Genomic DNA, 16,351 nt, shown 5'->3' with positions numbered 1-16,351 from the left:
TATGGTCCATTTAGAGTCAAACAGACCATAAAGCAGGGGATGCTTGACCTTTGACTCCTATAATCTGAATAAGTCTGAAGTGGTCCATAAGTAGGTCAAGATTGCTGATGTCTGGTCTCCATTAAGCTGTCCACCCAAACAGGAAAGAAGACGTCTACTCGCATCAATAGTGTGATGCTGCACAGGGAAATACAACTGAGGAAAGGAGGGGGGGTGAGGAAGTAGGATGCTTTTGTGGTCAAGGAAAGACACAGAGCTAAAGGCCCACGGCTCTGTGTGTTGTTAAAGCACTGACAGCTCAAGTGAAGCAATAACATAGCCCATTTGTTTGTGCTCATACACTTCCAGTACAAATATCCCCTTCAGCTAAATTGTTTAAGAGTGGAACACAAATATACTCATCCAATTATTAAGCCATAAATCATAAATGTTGTTGGACAAATTCAAGAGTTTCCTGCAATAAAAACATGCACGTTACCTTTAATTAAGTGAGGTTTTTAATGCAGGATTTTTTTTTACTTATTGTGGAGTATTTTCCCTGTGTTGTATTAGTACTTGTACTTAATTATCTGAGAGCTTCTTAGAACATAAAGCTCAGTAAAACAGGATGTATCAGGTCTGGGCAGGTAGTTTAGCCGCCTCCCAGGTGAGTGAAGAAATACACCTGGTACTAGCATAAACAATATGTACCTCTCAGATGTAGTACAGTAAAAAGTACAATATTTACCTCCGAGATGTAGTACAGTAAAAAGTACAATATGTACCTCTCAGATGTAGTAAAGTAAAAAGTACAATATTTACCTCTGAGGTGTAGTAAAGTAAAAAGTACTATATGTACCTCTGAGGTGTAGTGAAGTAACAAGTACAACATTTAAGTAAATTATCTTGAGTGCTTCTTAGAACATAAAGCTCAGTAAAACAGGATTCATCAGGCCTTATACAGGTAGTTTAGCCGCGCCCAGGTGAGTGAAGAAATACACCTGGCACTAGCATAAATTTAGCATAAAGTGGAGTTAGCTTCAAACATCCTGATAATGTACTCACAGAAGAAGTGGTGCTTTGATAATCTCGTCCTCCAAAAACAACATGAATGGAAAAGTTCCGTTGAGTGCGAATCCGTTGTCGAGTGAAGTTTGACAAAAATATTATTATGCAAGTTAACGTCACCAAAAACAACACCACCACTCACAGGTTAGCCGGCTAACGTTAGCATTAGCTCAGGCTAGCAGCGTAGCTAGCCGCAGTTAGCTCGTGGCTAGCCGCAGTTAGCTGGTTAGCATTGATCTGTTTACTTTCTCCAGCTGTCAGTGTGTCAGCGCAGTCCGGCTGCTTGTGTGACTTCTGTCGGTAAAGACTTCTTTTGAGACAACGAAGTGTTAAAGGAAGTCACTTTTTAACTGTTTCACAGGTAGCTACGGACAACTTTACCCGCACTCCTGACCGGCTGCGACCAGCAGAGCCATTACTCCGCCGTTGACACCGTTTTATTATCGGTCCTGTTCTCGGAAACCCGGAAACGGGCCGACCGATACAAAATGGAGGCAAGAGCTGCGCTGCGTTCATGGGCTGTCGGAAATTGCAGTCTCCAGAATCATACGCATACAAGGAATCTAGACAGACAGACAGATACTTTATTAATGCCATAAGGGGAAATTTGTTCGATACAGCAGCATTATGATACAGGTAAGCAATCAAAATAACAGAGTAAAAAAAAAATATATATATGTTAAGTATAAGAATGCACAATATATACAATGAAATAGAATAATATTCAATTAACTAACTAAACAGTAATCATTTGACTCCGGTTTACACATTACTCTTAACGTACAAACATAGAATATACAAATAAACAAGAAAAATATAAAAACAAGGACATTAAAGTAGAACAGAGAAACTAAGCATAAACATTTAACATACAATACAATATTTACCTCTGAGATGTAGTAAATTAAAAAGTACAATATTTACCTCTGACATGTAGTACAATAAAAAGTACAATATGTACCTCTGAGATGTAGTACAGTAAAAAGTACAATATGTAACTCTGAGATGTAGTACAATAAAAAGTACAATATGTACCCCTGAGATGTAGTGGAGTTGTAGATACAATATAGTTGTACATAAAATTGAAATACTCAAGTACCTCGAATTTGTACTCAAGTACAATACTTAAGTATAAGGATGTCTTTGAAAGCAGAAAAAGTCAGGTGATTCAGTAGTGACGCATGCGCAAAATACCGTGTCAAGTCACGCATGCGCGGTGCAACGTAGTACAGCATTTCCTGTCAAAGATGTCGCTGTCCAGAGGAGCGGTGTTGTGGAGGACATGCTCCAGGTTGTTACCGAGACACTCTGTCCGAACACAGAGCTCCGAGGCCCGGGACCTGATGCCCCGGACCTCCCTCTCTAGGCCTCCGTGGCCGGAGCAGATGAGCCCGGTACCGGAGGAGGAGGAGCGGAACCGACACGCCGCGGTGGTGAGCACCGTGAACCAGCGGATCGACCGGCGGGACTTCGGCCGCCTGTTCGCCGTGGTGCACTTCGCCGGCCGCCAGTGGAAGGTCACCGACGAGGACCTGATCCTGATCGAGAACCACATCGAGGCGGAGTGCGGAGAGCGGATCCGCATGGAGAAGGTGCTGCTGTGCGGCGCGGAGGACTTCACCCTGATGGGCAGGCCTCTGCTCGGGAAGGACCTGGTCCGGGTCGAGGCCACCGTGATCGAGAAGACCGAGTCCTGGCCCAAAGTCCACATGACGTTCTGGAAGAGACACCGGTTCCAGCGCAAGAGGATCATCATCCAGCCGCAGACGGTGCTGAGGATCAACAGCATCGAGCTGGCCCCCAGACTCGCATGAAGAAGAAGAAGAAGAAGAGTGGACTACTTCACACAGACTGTTTGTTTTCAGTCAACAAACTGTTCACGAGTCGCTTTAATGCTGCAACAAAGTGACTCTTTGGGATAAAAAGTGTAAATAAAGCTTCAACTTTTGCAGATGATATTTAAGGATTCTGTTCTATTGTTTTTAAATTTAATAAAAGTCATATAAAGTCAGTGGTGCTTATGTCTTATATATCTTACTTTACTAAAGTAAAAGTAGCAGTACTACGGTGTAAAGAAATACTCTGCTACAAAGTCCTGCTTTGTAAATCTTAGTAAACGTACAAAGGTATTGGTATCAAAATATTATTAAAGTATTGCAAGTAAAAGTATTAGTTATGCAGAATGTCTCATTTCAGAATACATGACTGGATGATGATCATTGATGCATCAATATGTTTATTTAATGGTTCAGCTGGTTATGGTGCAGCTCCTTCTTAATAATCTATAATAATATATCATGTTTTAGTTTACTGGATCTGTAAAGTAAAGTAACTAAAGCTTGTCGGACGACAGTGGAGTAAAAAGTACATGACTTCCCTCTGAGATGTAGTGGAGTGGAAGAATAAAGTAAAGTACCTCAAAGTTGTACTTCAGTAAATGTACTTAGTTACTTTCACCTCTGATTGCAGGTAAACGCTGAGTCTCAAATTCAGTATTATTTCATAAATCTTCCAAAGTAGTTTTTCTTGTTAAAAATACATATATATATAATACATGCAAAATATGAGATATTATAAATATATTAGAAAACAGATTATCCCAAAAGTTATTAGTCGATTAATCATTAATTTCAGAGGTGGAAAGTAAGTATATTGACTGAAGTACTTTACGTGAGTATTTCCATTTCATGGTACTTTATACTTCTACTTCATCTCAGAGGCAAATATTGTACTTTTTTTTCCTCCACTACATTTACTTGATAGATTATGTATCATTATAGTTTAAACTAAATAAAATGAGCTCCACATTTATCAGCTGCAACACTAAATAGATGAACACATGAACACAATAATTATGATCCAGAGATATAAAACCGTCACATTATTCAGTCATTAAATGACAATTTTACTTTTGGTATAGATATATACTTCTACTTATCTGTTTAACACACAGAACTTAATTTTCTTAAAGCTTTCTTAAAGCCATGACGTGTATTAGTGATTCATTAATATATATTATTATATAGTATATAAGTAAAATAATAGACCTTTAACTGTCTTTAGATTAGTCTTCAATCAATGAGATTTATTTTGCAATATGGCTGCACTTTATGTGTATATATATATATTTATATGCATATTATACATACATATAAATGTTTATATATATATTTCTATAAAGAAGTCATGTGTCATACAGTACATTTAAACTATTATATCATGAGTTAAGATGATGTATAACCTCATTTAAATTAGATTTATCTCAGAATCACTCGGCTCTACATTTAAGCGTCTTTTTCCCCAAAATAATCAGAAACAAAAATGAACGAGACAAAAGTTTTTTTTTTTTTTTTTTTTTTTAAACAGTCTGCGAAAAACACTTCTGCTTTATTTAGAAACCTGATTGCATCGTCTCTGAACAGGACAACGGAGAGCGATCACTGGAAGGCACTGTTGAACATTTCTGCTCATCGGTAGCGAGTTTCACTCTGACTCCACACAGCAGGAGGTGACGTTCGTTTAAATCAGGAGCGCGTCCAACAGGCAACCAAACAGAAGAACAGTGACCGATCAAATGAAATGCTGCTACTCATGTCAACAGGCTGGGAGCCATCTGTCCCAGTGAACCCACATGATCACATTTAATGTCGAAAATAAGAATCATGACAACATTTTCAGCATCTCACCAACTTCCTCAGAGACACATTACTAACAGCTGTTTACCGTTACAACCTTCCTTTATGTTCAATAACATGAAACCTCTCTCTCTCTCTCTCTCTCTCACACACACAGAGAGACAGAGACAGAGACAGAGAGACAGAGACAGAGAGACAGAGACAGAGAGAGAGAGAGAAACCAGTAGGAAACCTCATGTTTATCTTCAAAGATGGCCGACAATGACTGTATTGCTAAGTAGTGTGTGGATCTTCTATTTAAGTTAAGACAAGCGGTTTCATTCATTCACAGGCCGAGAGGTGAGAGTTAGTCACCGCTGTTTGAATCCAACTCTTAATTTGAAGATTTATGCTGAAGTCAGGAGGATTGGTTTGGATGACCTCCTCACAACATCTACGAGACCCCGATGAGGAGACCAGTACAGGAGGATCGACACAGTGGACCAAAAATAAAACTGCTTTTTCTACAAAACACAGGAAAAGATGCAAACCTCAAAACGAAGTCTGTTTGTCAAAATGCGCCTGAAGTTCCCTTTCTGATGCATCAAACTATTCTTTTTCTTAAATACACAATCCGACAACCACCAACACTTCTTCTTCTTCTTCTAAAAAACAAAAAAACAAGGATTGGAGGTTAGAAAATAGGCAGAATTTGAACTCTAATTAAGAAGTATTTTTAAATACTTCACACAGCGACTTCTGTGGTTTTTTGTGTGCGATCAACCGAATGAAACACCTTCGAGGAGAGTCTGTCGATACCCTCGGTGACACGAGTCATCGTATCAAGACACGGAAAACACAGAGTTCTTGGAGAGCAACCGGAGAGGCGGTGCGATCAGGAGGAAGAAATGACGGCAGGCTTTTTATCCCATTTGGGAGCATCACCGGGACTTAACCAGGACTGTGGGTTCTGTCAGTAGAGGTTCCTTCACGACCAGTATGGAGAGGAGCGTATAAAAGTAACCAATAACTCTTACATACTGCATGTGTGTTTTGTATGAAATATTTAAACTCTTGCGCTTTTGGTTGAACTGCAGTTCAATTAAGAAAAACCACAAAAGGCCCAAATCAAGGCCATGAATTAACACGAGCCCGTGTTTCAGCTTAACACGCTTTAAATCTGTCTGGTTGTACGAGACGACACCAAAAGCAGAATGTGCTGCACCCAACAGGCTTTTGTTCATTTGCTCATCACCAAACATACGGTCAGGCTTCACCGGTGAACTCAGCAAATAATCCATCCACAAGTTTTAAGACTGATTTCATCCGTTACGCAGTTTGATCACAAGAAAAAGAAAAGAATTTGTTAAAATGAGTTTTTTGTGCCACATTTTCTCATCTCTACAGAATGAAAGAAAATCATCTTCTCCAATCGTATCAATGCTGACTGAGCAAAGAATCTCCTCCTCGTGTCACAGCAGCAACGCAGGAAACCATTTTTCAAAACAAAATCTCGAGTACAATCTTCAACAGTCCGATTAGAATTGTCCAAAAGATCGACTCCTCTTCCTGAAAGTCCTCCTCCGATGCCTGAGGGGATTTCTTTTTCTTGTGTCCATCTTCTGACGTGTAGCCCTCATCGAACAGCTCCTGGGACACCGTCGGATCGTAGAACACCCGCATTTCAAACTCGCTCTCCTTGTGGGACGGGTGGCCGTAGATGCCGATGCCCACGGGCCTGGCGAAGTCCCCCGGCACCACCACCACGTCGTGGCCGCAGGTGACCGACTGCAGCTTGTAGGTGTCGAAGCTCGGCCGCAGGGTTTTGTCCGACACGTAGAGGTCTGCGTCGCCCTTGAGACTCTGCATGTGCAGGATGATTCGGCCGTCGTGGTTGAGGCGCAGGTAGCTGTAGTTTCCGGCCCCGATGTGGCCCTGGACCACATGGAGCAGCGTCCACTCTTCGGGGACGTCGTCGTCGTCCTCGGAGGGGCCAAGGAAGCCTCTGGCCTGGGACAGCAGGAGGAGGACGACCAGAGCGCTGCAGCTCTGCATCATGATGAAGGCATCGGTCAGTCAGTCAGCGCCTGGACGACACCAGACAGCCTGACAGGACGAGAGGATTATTTTAATTATGCATCAGTTAATACACTTTTTGATGACATCTTTTAGTACATAAAATATATAGAGAACGGTGAAATAAGATTGTTAGTTTACAACGATATGAAACAGAGGAAAGGAGGAAGTTCTCTCATGTCATAAAGTGGAACCAGTGCTGCTTTTCATCTTGTTTGGTGAGTTTTCAAACCCGCCAAACAGGATGAAAACCAGGTCAAAACCACACAAAGCGCTGACCTGTGGAGACACTACAGAGTAGCATTGTGTGCACAGTCAGACTAGATACTGAGGGAACCACTAGGTGGTGTATTTGACAGGAAGTGTCTTAGTTCATGTGTCAGATTTGGGACGATAAGGTTACCCAATGATGGTCCCTGTCCAGTTAACATGGACGGATTCATTTGTTTTTGGCCCTTAATTGTTGTGGGCCCCTATTGACTCCTCCACCACCTGCTCTGGTGCTAATAAAAAGAACAGAAAAGACACATGTAGGCAGATGTGGAAGGTAACCAAGTACCTTTACTCAAGTACTGGACTGAATTACAAATTCAAGGTACTTTACTGGACTATTTCCATTTCATTTAACTTTATACTTCTACTCCACTACATCTCAGAGGTAAATAATGACAGCTTTAGTTACAGTTTTTCATCTCCTTCCTGTCCAGTGAAAACATCGTATCTCCAGATGTGTTGATTTCAACTGTTTGTGATAAACTGAAGGATGAAATGTTCCTTTATGTGTTGATAAAATCCTCCTACTTCTTCACATTAATAAACTCTTGGACAAGCTGGACGATGCATCGTCACAAAGCTGAAAACTGTTTGTTCTTTCTAGAGATACGAGGCTCTCACAGGACAGAGACGCTACAAACATATGATGATATAAAGAAGTTAAAATACGACATACACATTAATACAGCAGTGATATTAATCCAGAAACATCATATATAATAGTAAAACACTGACGGGGAACATTTTACTGCACTATGAATACTTTGGTACTTTGAGCACATTGTGCTGATAACGTTACATACTTTTATGCCGGTCTTTTGCTTGTAGTGGAGTATTGTCCCAGAGTGGTATTAGTACTTGTGTTAGTACTGCTGTGAAGTAAAACATTATTACTTTGAGCTGCTAACTGTCCGTCCTGTAAGGACAGTCTAAAAGAAACCACCGAGTCTCAGCAGAGCTAAAAATAAACGTCTCTCTCCCTCTGTGACCTTTGATACCAACGAGAAAAAAAAACATTTAATGGTTAACGCGTTTTAAAAAAACACTTTAAAAAACTGTAACGGTTATTAACGTGTTTCACTAACCTGATTTTCAATTTAGTATTCAGCCTCATGACTTTAGAACCAGACACGTGTGAGAAGTTGAATATTTATTTATTATTATTTATTTATTTAGTTGAATATTTATTTATTTATATAGTTGAATATTTATTTATTATTATATATTTAATATTACTGTAACGTTAGTTTCTGATTTGCATCTACAACTAAATTAAGTGTCGATCACGTGACATTAGTCTATTGCTAACCTGCTAACACGACACCTGTAACATTATATTATAAAACAGAATAATACACCCTTCTATAATTAAATATGTGGTATTATACATATATACACGTTAGCTTAGCAGGAATAAGACTAGCCTGAGCTAAATTCAATCTATTTAACTTATTTAGCTTAATTTAACTAGCTTAGCTTCTTATCACAGTTCAGCTAGCTAGTTAGCAACATTAGCTGCTATCAACGCAGCTAATGTTGCTAACTAGCTTGTTCACGATGTCGAGCTACAAATCCGTTCAAGTTTCCAGAAGAGAGAGGCAGCCGAATGACTTAAAACTCGATTGATTAAATTACGGATATATTATTGAACACGTATTGATGATCAATAACAACACACCGCTCCATTCTACTCACATTAGCTGTCATTTCCTAACTAGCATCTTCGTCCAAACACACAGCAAACCTGCTGGAAACTATAAGTTCACTTCTTCACTTCCTTTTCCTTTGACTCACCCACAGCCGAGAGTCGCTCAGCGGCGTCGTCTACTGGTGGGACGTTGTAACTGCACCCATCAGGTACACGTGTTCTTCAGTGTCTCCATGTAAAGTTACCGGGTACTTCTACTCCCCTACATGTTATTTGAATACTTAAATTACTTTGCAGATTCAGATTATTGATGAAAAAATATTATTAACCGTCAAACTTTGATGTAAAGTACAAAATCACAAATTATTATTATTAAGATAAAATAAAATAATCCTTTATTAGTCTCGCAGTGGAGAAATGTACAGGATTACAGCAGCATAGTAGAGTATATCAGAATCTTTCCAGCTTTATTGGCCATGTATGCGTGCTCATACATGGAATTTGACCCGGGTTACACATTACTCTCATCGTACATACACACATAACATATATACAATAAACAAGAGAAATATAAAAAACAAGGACATTAAAGACAACAAAGTAGAACAGAGAAACTAAGCATACACATTTAACATTTAAGTACTATGTACAATTAAATATATATAAAGAACAATGACAATGACAATGGATTTGGGATATTAGTGCAGAAGGTGGTAATAGTGCAAATAGTGCAAATGAAGATGCAATATGTCGGATTAATTGTTCATCAGAGTGACGGCAGAAGGAAGCTGTTCCTGTCTGGTGGTTTTGGTGTACAGAGCTCTGTAGCGCCCTCCAGAGGGGAGGAGTTGGAACAGCTTGTGTCCAGGGTGTGAAGGGTCTGCAGTGATCTTTCCTGCCCGTTTCCTGACTCTGGAGGTGTACAGGTCCAGGATGGAGGGCAGGCTGGAACCAATGATCCTCTCTGCAGACCTGACGGTCCGTTGTAGTCTGTTCCTGTCCTGTTTGGTGGCCGATCCAAACCACACAGTGATGGAAGAGCAGAGAACAGACTGGATGATGGTGGAGTAAAACAGAATCAGCAGCTCCTGAGGCAGGTTGAACTTCCTGAGCTGGCGCAGGAAGTACAACTATGAAGGCAAATCACTGTCAAAATCCGAGAGCGCAACTGGGCCTTCTTCCTGATGGTGTCGATGTTGGGGGCCCACTTCAAGTCCAGTATATATACTGTATATAATATATACAGTTGTGTGAAAAAGTGTTTGCCCCCTTCCTGATTTCTTATTTTTTTGCATGTTTGTCACACTTAAATGTTTCAGATCATCAAACAAAGTTAAATATTAGACAAAGATAACACAAGTAAACACAAAATGCAGTTTTTAAATGAAGGTTTTTATTATTAAGGGGGGAAAAAAATCCAAACCTACATGGCCCTGTGTGAAAATGTGATTGCCCCCCCCTGTTAAAACATAAATGAACTGTGGTTTATCACATCTTTGGAAAGCTGAGTTCAATTTCTCTAGCCACACCCAGGCCTGATTACTGCCACACCTGTTCTCAATCAAGAAATCACTTAAATAGGACCTGCCTGACAAAGTGAGGTAGACCAAAAGATCCTCAAAAGCTAGACATCGTGCTGCGATCCAAAGAAATTCAGGAACAAATGAGAAACAAAGTAATTGAGATCTATCAGTCTGGAAAAGGTTACAAAGCCATTTCTAAAGCTTTGGGACTCCAGCGAACCACAGTGAGAGCCATTATCCACAAATGGCGAAAACATGGAACAGTGGTGAACCTTCCCAGGAGTGGCCGGCCGACCAAAATTACCCCAAGAACGCAGCGACGACTCATCCAAGAGGTCACAAAAGACCCCAGAACAACATCCAAAGAACTGCAGGCCTCACTTGCCTCAATTAAGGTCAGTGTTCATGACTCCACCATAAGAAAGAGACTGGGCAAAAATGGCCTGCATGGCAGAGTTCCAAGACGAAAACCACTGCTGAGCAAAAAGAACATAAAGGCTCGTCTCAGTTTTGCCAGAAAACATCTTGATGATCCCCAAGACTTTTGGGAAAATACTCTGTGGACTGACGAGACAAAAGTTGAACTTTTTGGAAGGTGTATGTCCCATTACATCTGGCGTAAAAGTAACACGGCATTTCAGAAAAGGAACATCATACCAACAGTAAAATATGGTGGTGGTAGTGTGATGGTCTGGGGCTGTTTTGCTGCTTCAGGACCTGGAAGACTTGCTGTGGTAAATGGAACCATGAATTCTGCTGTCTACCAACAAATCCTGAAGGAGAATGTCCGGCCATCTGTTCGTGACCTCAAGCTGAAGCGCACTTGGGTTCTGCAGCAGGACAATGATCCAAAACACACCAGCAAGTCCACCTCTGAATGGCTTAAGAAAAACAAAATGAAGACTTTGGAGTCTTCATTGAAGACTGAGTGAAGACTCCCTAGTAGCAGTGAGTCTATAGCTGCTGCATGATCTAGAGAGTTACCGTATTCACAACATCAATTATTAAAAACACAAGGACCACATCCAGATCTCCAAAAGCTATTAATAATCAACGTGATGTGAAATAAGTTACTACTTATCCCTGAGTTTACTAAGCAGACTCAAGAGTTACACCAGCATGTGTGGACATCTGAAGGACCAAGAAAATAAGCTTCCTCGTGAGTGATGTTTTATTTTGGACCTTGTTTGTATCTTTCATTTGATTTTTATTGCATTTGATTTTGTAGATTGTGATATCGTTGTGGAGTATTATAAAAATGTTTATTGTCTCTTTGTTGACAGACTTCTCCTGTTGGCAGGCTGGCTGTTAGAAACAAATATAGAAGTACACTGTGTTTTTTTCCGTTACCTCCACTTCCTGTTCTGCACTTCTGACCTGTAGCTGACTCTGACCAGCCCTCTCACCTTCTGCTGACAACTCCATCTTTAATCTTCAAGTCATGATGACGAGGCTAAAGGCGAAAAAAGAAAACTGGTAAAAACGTTCTGAACATGTGGGTTGCCTAAAGAAAAAACAGGAAGTAGTTTGATATTTCTCTAAACAGTCCTTCACACCTCACCTACCTGTTGAGTAACCTCAGTGAAGCTTCCCTCTTCTGCTTCTGCTACAATGAGTCGGCATGAAGAGCAGATTTTGACACTGAACCTAAAACACAAAACATTTTCTGTGATTAAAACAAGAGCTCTACAAGAATCGTTCAAAAAGCAGCGAAACAAAACTGTCACACTGATGAACTGCCCAGTTAGAGCTGCTAGTGGCTGTTAAATAACTGTAGTGGAGTAGAAAAGTACATAATTTCCCTCTGAAATGTAGTAGAGTAAGTCTGGTTAACTGGAAGGCTCAGCTGATTACAGCTGGTTGGTCACATTGTGTCAGAAGGGAGCTCTGAGACAATGAGCGAGTGTTAATGGCTCATAATTCATCTCTAATATCTATTCATGTTGTGGTAAAAACATCTCCTTCAAACAACTCTCTATTTAAGTTTCTCACCAAAGCTACATTTTATGAGATAACATGTGAACAAATCATGATAACTTTGTAATTCACCTTCGTCCAGTACTCATTTTCACTGAGCAGAGCCTGAAGGCATCATAATGTAACTGAACAGAACCTTCGTTAACGGTGCTGCTGATGTCACTAGCTCTCCTCCTGTCAATCTCAACACAAATGTGTTGTTTCTCAGGCCTTGGTAGAGACCAACAAGAGCTAAAAGGAGAATAAATATTGTGCTTACATTCACCAGGTGGAAACAAATGTCTTCTGGTTGTGTGTAGTATGGCAGTAGATGTGTATTTTTAGGTGTGTGTGTGTTTTGGGGATTTGAAGGACCAAGAAAATAAGGTTCCTCGTGAGTGGTGTTTCCAGGACTGATGAGAAGGATGTTTGTCTTATTGTCATTACACTGGAAATGTAAATATTTGTCTTGCCTTGACATCTTGGAGACAACTTAAAAGAGACTAAAGGTCCAGTTTAAGGAGACGTATAGCTAAGTTCTGTTTGTTGAAACTTACACTTCAAGAGACAGTAGCGGAGGAGGATGAAAACGATCAATTATTAACTGAAACTAATGAGTATGACTAGGTGTACCCCAAATGCCCTTCCTTAAGCATTGCTTCAGTCAGTATAGGTCTCCAAAGGTGATGAGTCAGGGCTACGGATCAACACGAGTTGTGTGATGTTCAACTTGTTATGGTGTCTCAGAGACATGCTTAAATAAGGGCATGGGGCCACTGGGAGGGTTTGGCCGTGGTCCGGCTCTCCTTTATAAAAAGGTCACTTCCTTCTGACTGCATTCACTGCGGCAGCACCTTGAGAAGGAAACAGCTGAGAAACATCCTTCTCCACCAAAGCAGGTACTAGATTTCACTTGGTTGATTGAGTACAAATTATAACTTCAAATACGAATTTAAAATACGTTTGTTTTTTGTGTCTTCTCTGTTTGAGGGTTTTTACATCTGGTTGGCAGCAGCAGTGAAGGTGAGCATCCTCATGATCCGGACCCCGTTTAACTCTGAGAAATGCTTTTGTTCCCTTTTCTCTGGAAAGTGAACTTTTGTAGAAACTGTAAAACGTTCTGTTTCCATGTTGTGAATATTTTGGTATAAAGTTAACGCAGTGGTGGAAGAAGTACTTTTACTGATGTAAAAATATCAACATCACACGGTAGAAATACTCTGTTACCAGTAAAAGTCCTGCATGAAAATGTTACTTCAGGAAAAGTACACAAGTATTAACAACAAAGTACCAAAAGTAAAAGTACTCATTATGCAGAATGGACCGTTTCAGAATAATAAATGATATTATTATATTATAACTATTGATGCATTTATATGTTCATCTATATTTTATATGTTACTATTATGTTCATTTCCCCTGGGGATCAATAAATCATTATTATATTAATAATATCATCATTTATTTATTGATTATGTGTTTTGTTTTTCTGAACTTGTTAAATAGTTGAAGCTGTCAGATAAATGTAGTGGAGTAAAAAGTACAACATGTCCCTCAGAGATGCAGTGGAGTAGAAGTGTAACGTAGCAGACAATACAAATACTCAAGTAAAGTACAAGTACCTCAAACTAAATATGAGACGTTGACACGATGCAGGTGAAATGTGATATGTGCTGGTGAAGCTTGGGTTTAATTAAAAACCTGCTGCAGATTATACACATTTTGAGATTGTAATGTAAATCATTATTATCCCTGATGATGTCTGTTGAACATCCTCAGATGGCAGGTCTGTGCTGGATGGCTGTGACGCTGGGCCTGTTGCTGTCTGTTGGAAACAGCTCGGCTGATTTTGACGGACTAAGCCTGAAGAAACTTAGAAACATCGTTGATGAGATCTGGAATAAGTGAGTCAGCTTGTATTAAATACCAGACAGGTTGATCGACTTCATCCTTCTTTCCTCTAAACTAAACCCGGCCAACGTTCCTGCGGTTCTGTTCTCTCCCGTTGTATCTAAGACCTGCAGACACTGTGGACACCTTTAAAGGGGACATGTGTTCATCTTCAGGTTCATACATGTTTCTACTGGAACATGTTTACATGCATTCATGTTGAAGAAACACATTGTCTGTCTTATACTGTCTGTCTTAATGGACCTGTAGTCCCCTCTGTCTGAAACGCTCCATGTTAGCTCCTGTGTCTTTAAACTGATCTGATTGGCTCGTTGGATCTGAACAAGGCCGCCCACAAAAACTGCTGCTCGTCTTATTTCATTGTGGGTCGGTGGCACTCTAGAGTCTTTACACGTCTCCTTTACCAAGCAGGTCGTTTAAACTTGATTTAGTTTTAGTCTCTTATTTAATGTGTAATATTTTTATCTTTTAACGTCTGTTGTCTTGTGTTTTATTTGCTTTTCTCTCTTTAATTGTGAAGAACATTGTGATCTCTGCACCTGAGAAGTGCTGTATGAATTAAATTACTTACTTTTATTTCTGTTATTTCATTCTGTTGTTATTTAGTGCAACACCTGCCCTTGGATTCATTATTTCTAAAGATAAAAGAATTTGAGTGAAACAAGTCTGATATATTTAATATCTGCTTAATGTTCACATTTAAATAAAAATATAATTCATAAAAACAAAATAAGCTCTAAACATGACAAACTACAGTCCAGTTTCCTTTGGAATTCTGTTTCATTTAATAAAGAATGAGCAGTAAGAGGAGCTGCTCATCTTTTTGCTTTTAACGTTTTCATGCTGAATTGGAATAAATTCATACTGAAACCATTATAATATATATTATAAGGTGCTGTTGCTTGTTGATCGTCTCATATTCAACGTGTTTCTGTCATTTCTATGATCAGTGCATCCTTCCATCTGTCTGACTTCCTGAACTTCTGTTCTGTATCAAACAATCAAACATGCCAACATGCATCCCAAGGATGCACACTACAGAGTTATGTTATATTTATTATTGTGCTTAACTTCAGTATCACCCTTCTATGCAACTGTCCTACTTGTACTCCACACTACATCTCAGAGGTTGATATCGTACTTTTGACTCCACTACATTTGTCTGACAGCTTTAATTACCTTTCAGATTTCATCCCCTTCCTCTCAATTGAAATCTCCAAATGTTGTGATTTTAAACGTTTGTGTGGGTGAAGTGTACCTTTATGGGTCGAGGAAATTCTCCTATTTTAAGATAAACGAACTGTTGGATTTGCTGGAAAATGCATCGTCACAAAGCTGAAAACAGAAACGGGATCTTTCCTCTGTTTCTTGCTGTGGTGCTCAACCTGCGATTAAAGAAACATTTTCGCAAATTGTAGTTTATCGCAACATTAAATCGACACATTTCATGTTTATTTTTACTATATTAATGTGCAGTGGTGGTAATTCATCAAATCATTCTTTCTTCTAATATTTTAACTCTTTGTGCAGTAGTGGAATTATTAATCAAATCATTATTTTCATTTGAATAATTATCCTCTATATATGTACAATGGTGGTAATTGTCCATCAGATTATTATTTTTCAATATTTTATTTCTAAAGGCCCCTTGCATCATTCTGAACTCTAAAACAAATAACTGTCACATTTTCTCCAGACCCTGTTATACATGATATATTATCTCCGTATAGGAAGAGCCCGTAGGCTGCAGGCTTGAGGCAATAAAGAAATGTGAAATGAAATAACCGTGTTGGGGTACAGCTGTGCAATGTTCGTTATTTAGTCTTTTTCGAGTTGGGTTTGCTCAGGCAGGTGGAAAACAAATCCATTCAGAGTTTTTGAACTATGGTGCTTGGTGCTTGGTCATTATCTGAAAAGTATTAAGAACTAGAAAAATCAAGATCAATTCTGCCATTTTGCTCTGGCGCAGATAAAACACACTTTAGTTTGGAAACTGGGAATCCTTTCAGTATCACTGCCACTGCAGGCATTAAGAGTTTCACATGTCTGAGAGGGAAGTTATTGAATCTATTAAAACACATTTTTATCAAGCATGCGGTGCGGAACGTGTTTGAGTGTTTACTTGAAATAAAACATGTAGAGAAGCTTGTCTAGTGAGAACTATGCATCTCCAAAATGTCAACTTTTCACAAAATTAGAAAAATGTGGCTTCAGTAAATATTGTTATGTTTTATGTTTACTAGAACTCTTAAAATCAGAGAGCAGCGCTTCATATTACAGTGATATTTTAAAGTTATTTTTTT

General features: G+C 39.4%; 3 protein-coding genes and 1 long non-coding RNA gene across 4 annotated transcripts in view; 2 read left to right on the top strand and 2 right to left on the bottom strand.

Moving 5' to 3' along the window:
- Positions 1 to 1,504, bottom strand: part of wipf2a (WAS/WASL interacting protein family, member 2a) — a 9,297-nt gene extending 7,793 nt beyond the window's left edge. The window contains exon 1 of the mRNA XM_031877145.1: positions 1,045 to 1,504. The gene's annotated coding sequence lies outside the window, so the exon portion shown is untranslated. The remainder of the gene's footprint in view (positions 1 to 1,044) is intronic.
- A 778-nt stretch (positions 1,505 to 2,282) lies between these two features.
- On the top strand, positions 2,283 to 3,003 carry mrpl21 (mitochondrial ribosomal protein L21). Its single transcript, XM_031877134.1, has one exon. The coding sequence runs from the start codon at positions 2,295 to 2,297 to the stop codon at positions 2,859 to 2,861; it is 567 nt and encodes a 188-aa protein (XP_031732994.1). The 5' UTR covers positions 2,283 to 2,294; the 3' UTR covers positions 2,862 to 3,003.
- A 1,597-nt stretch (positions 3,004 to 4,600) lies between these two features.
- cunh6orf120 (chromosome unknown C6orf120 homolog) lies at positions 4,601 to 8,779 on the bottom strand. The gene is made up of 2 exons (XM_031877118.1): positions 8,706 to 8,779; positions 4,601 to 6,767 (listed from the first exon to the last, which is right to left on the bottom strand). Exon 2 carries the CDS (start codon positions 6,717 to 6,719, stop codon positions 6,162 to 6,164), a length of 558 nt encoding a protein of 185 aa, XP_031732978.1. The 5' UTR covers positions 6,720 to 6,767; positions 8,706 to 8,779; the 3' UTR covers positions 4,601 to 6,161.
- Positions 8,780 to 12,966: 4,187 nt separating this feature from the next.
- LOC116399749 (uncharacterized) lies at positions 12,967 to 16,317 on the top strand. The gene is made up of 3 exons (XR_004213854.1): positions 12,967 to 13,036; positions 13,128 to 13,160; positions 13,917 to 16,317. It is a non-coding gene; the product is annotated as an uncharacterized LOC116399749 (long non-coding RNA).
- The last annotated feature ends 34 nt before the right edge of the window (positions 16,318 to 16,351 follow it).

Source organism: Anarrhichthys ocellatus, unplaced genomic scaffold, assembly GCF_004355925.1.
Source record: "Anarrhichthys ocellatus isolate YVR2014 unplaced genomic scaffold, GSC_Weel_1.0 scaffold126, whole genome shotgun sequence".
NCBI lineage: Eukaryota > Metazoa > Chordata > Actinopteri > Perciformes > Anarhichadidae > Anarrhichthys > Anarrhichthys ocellatus.
The sequence above is the reverse complement of the archived record's forward strand: the minus strand, read 5'-3'. Positions and strand labels throughout refer to the sequence as shown.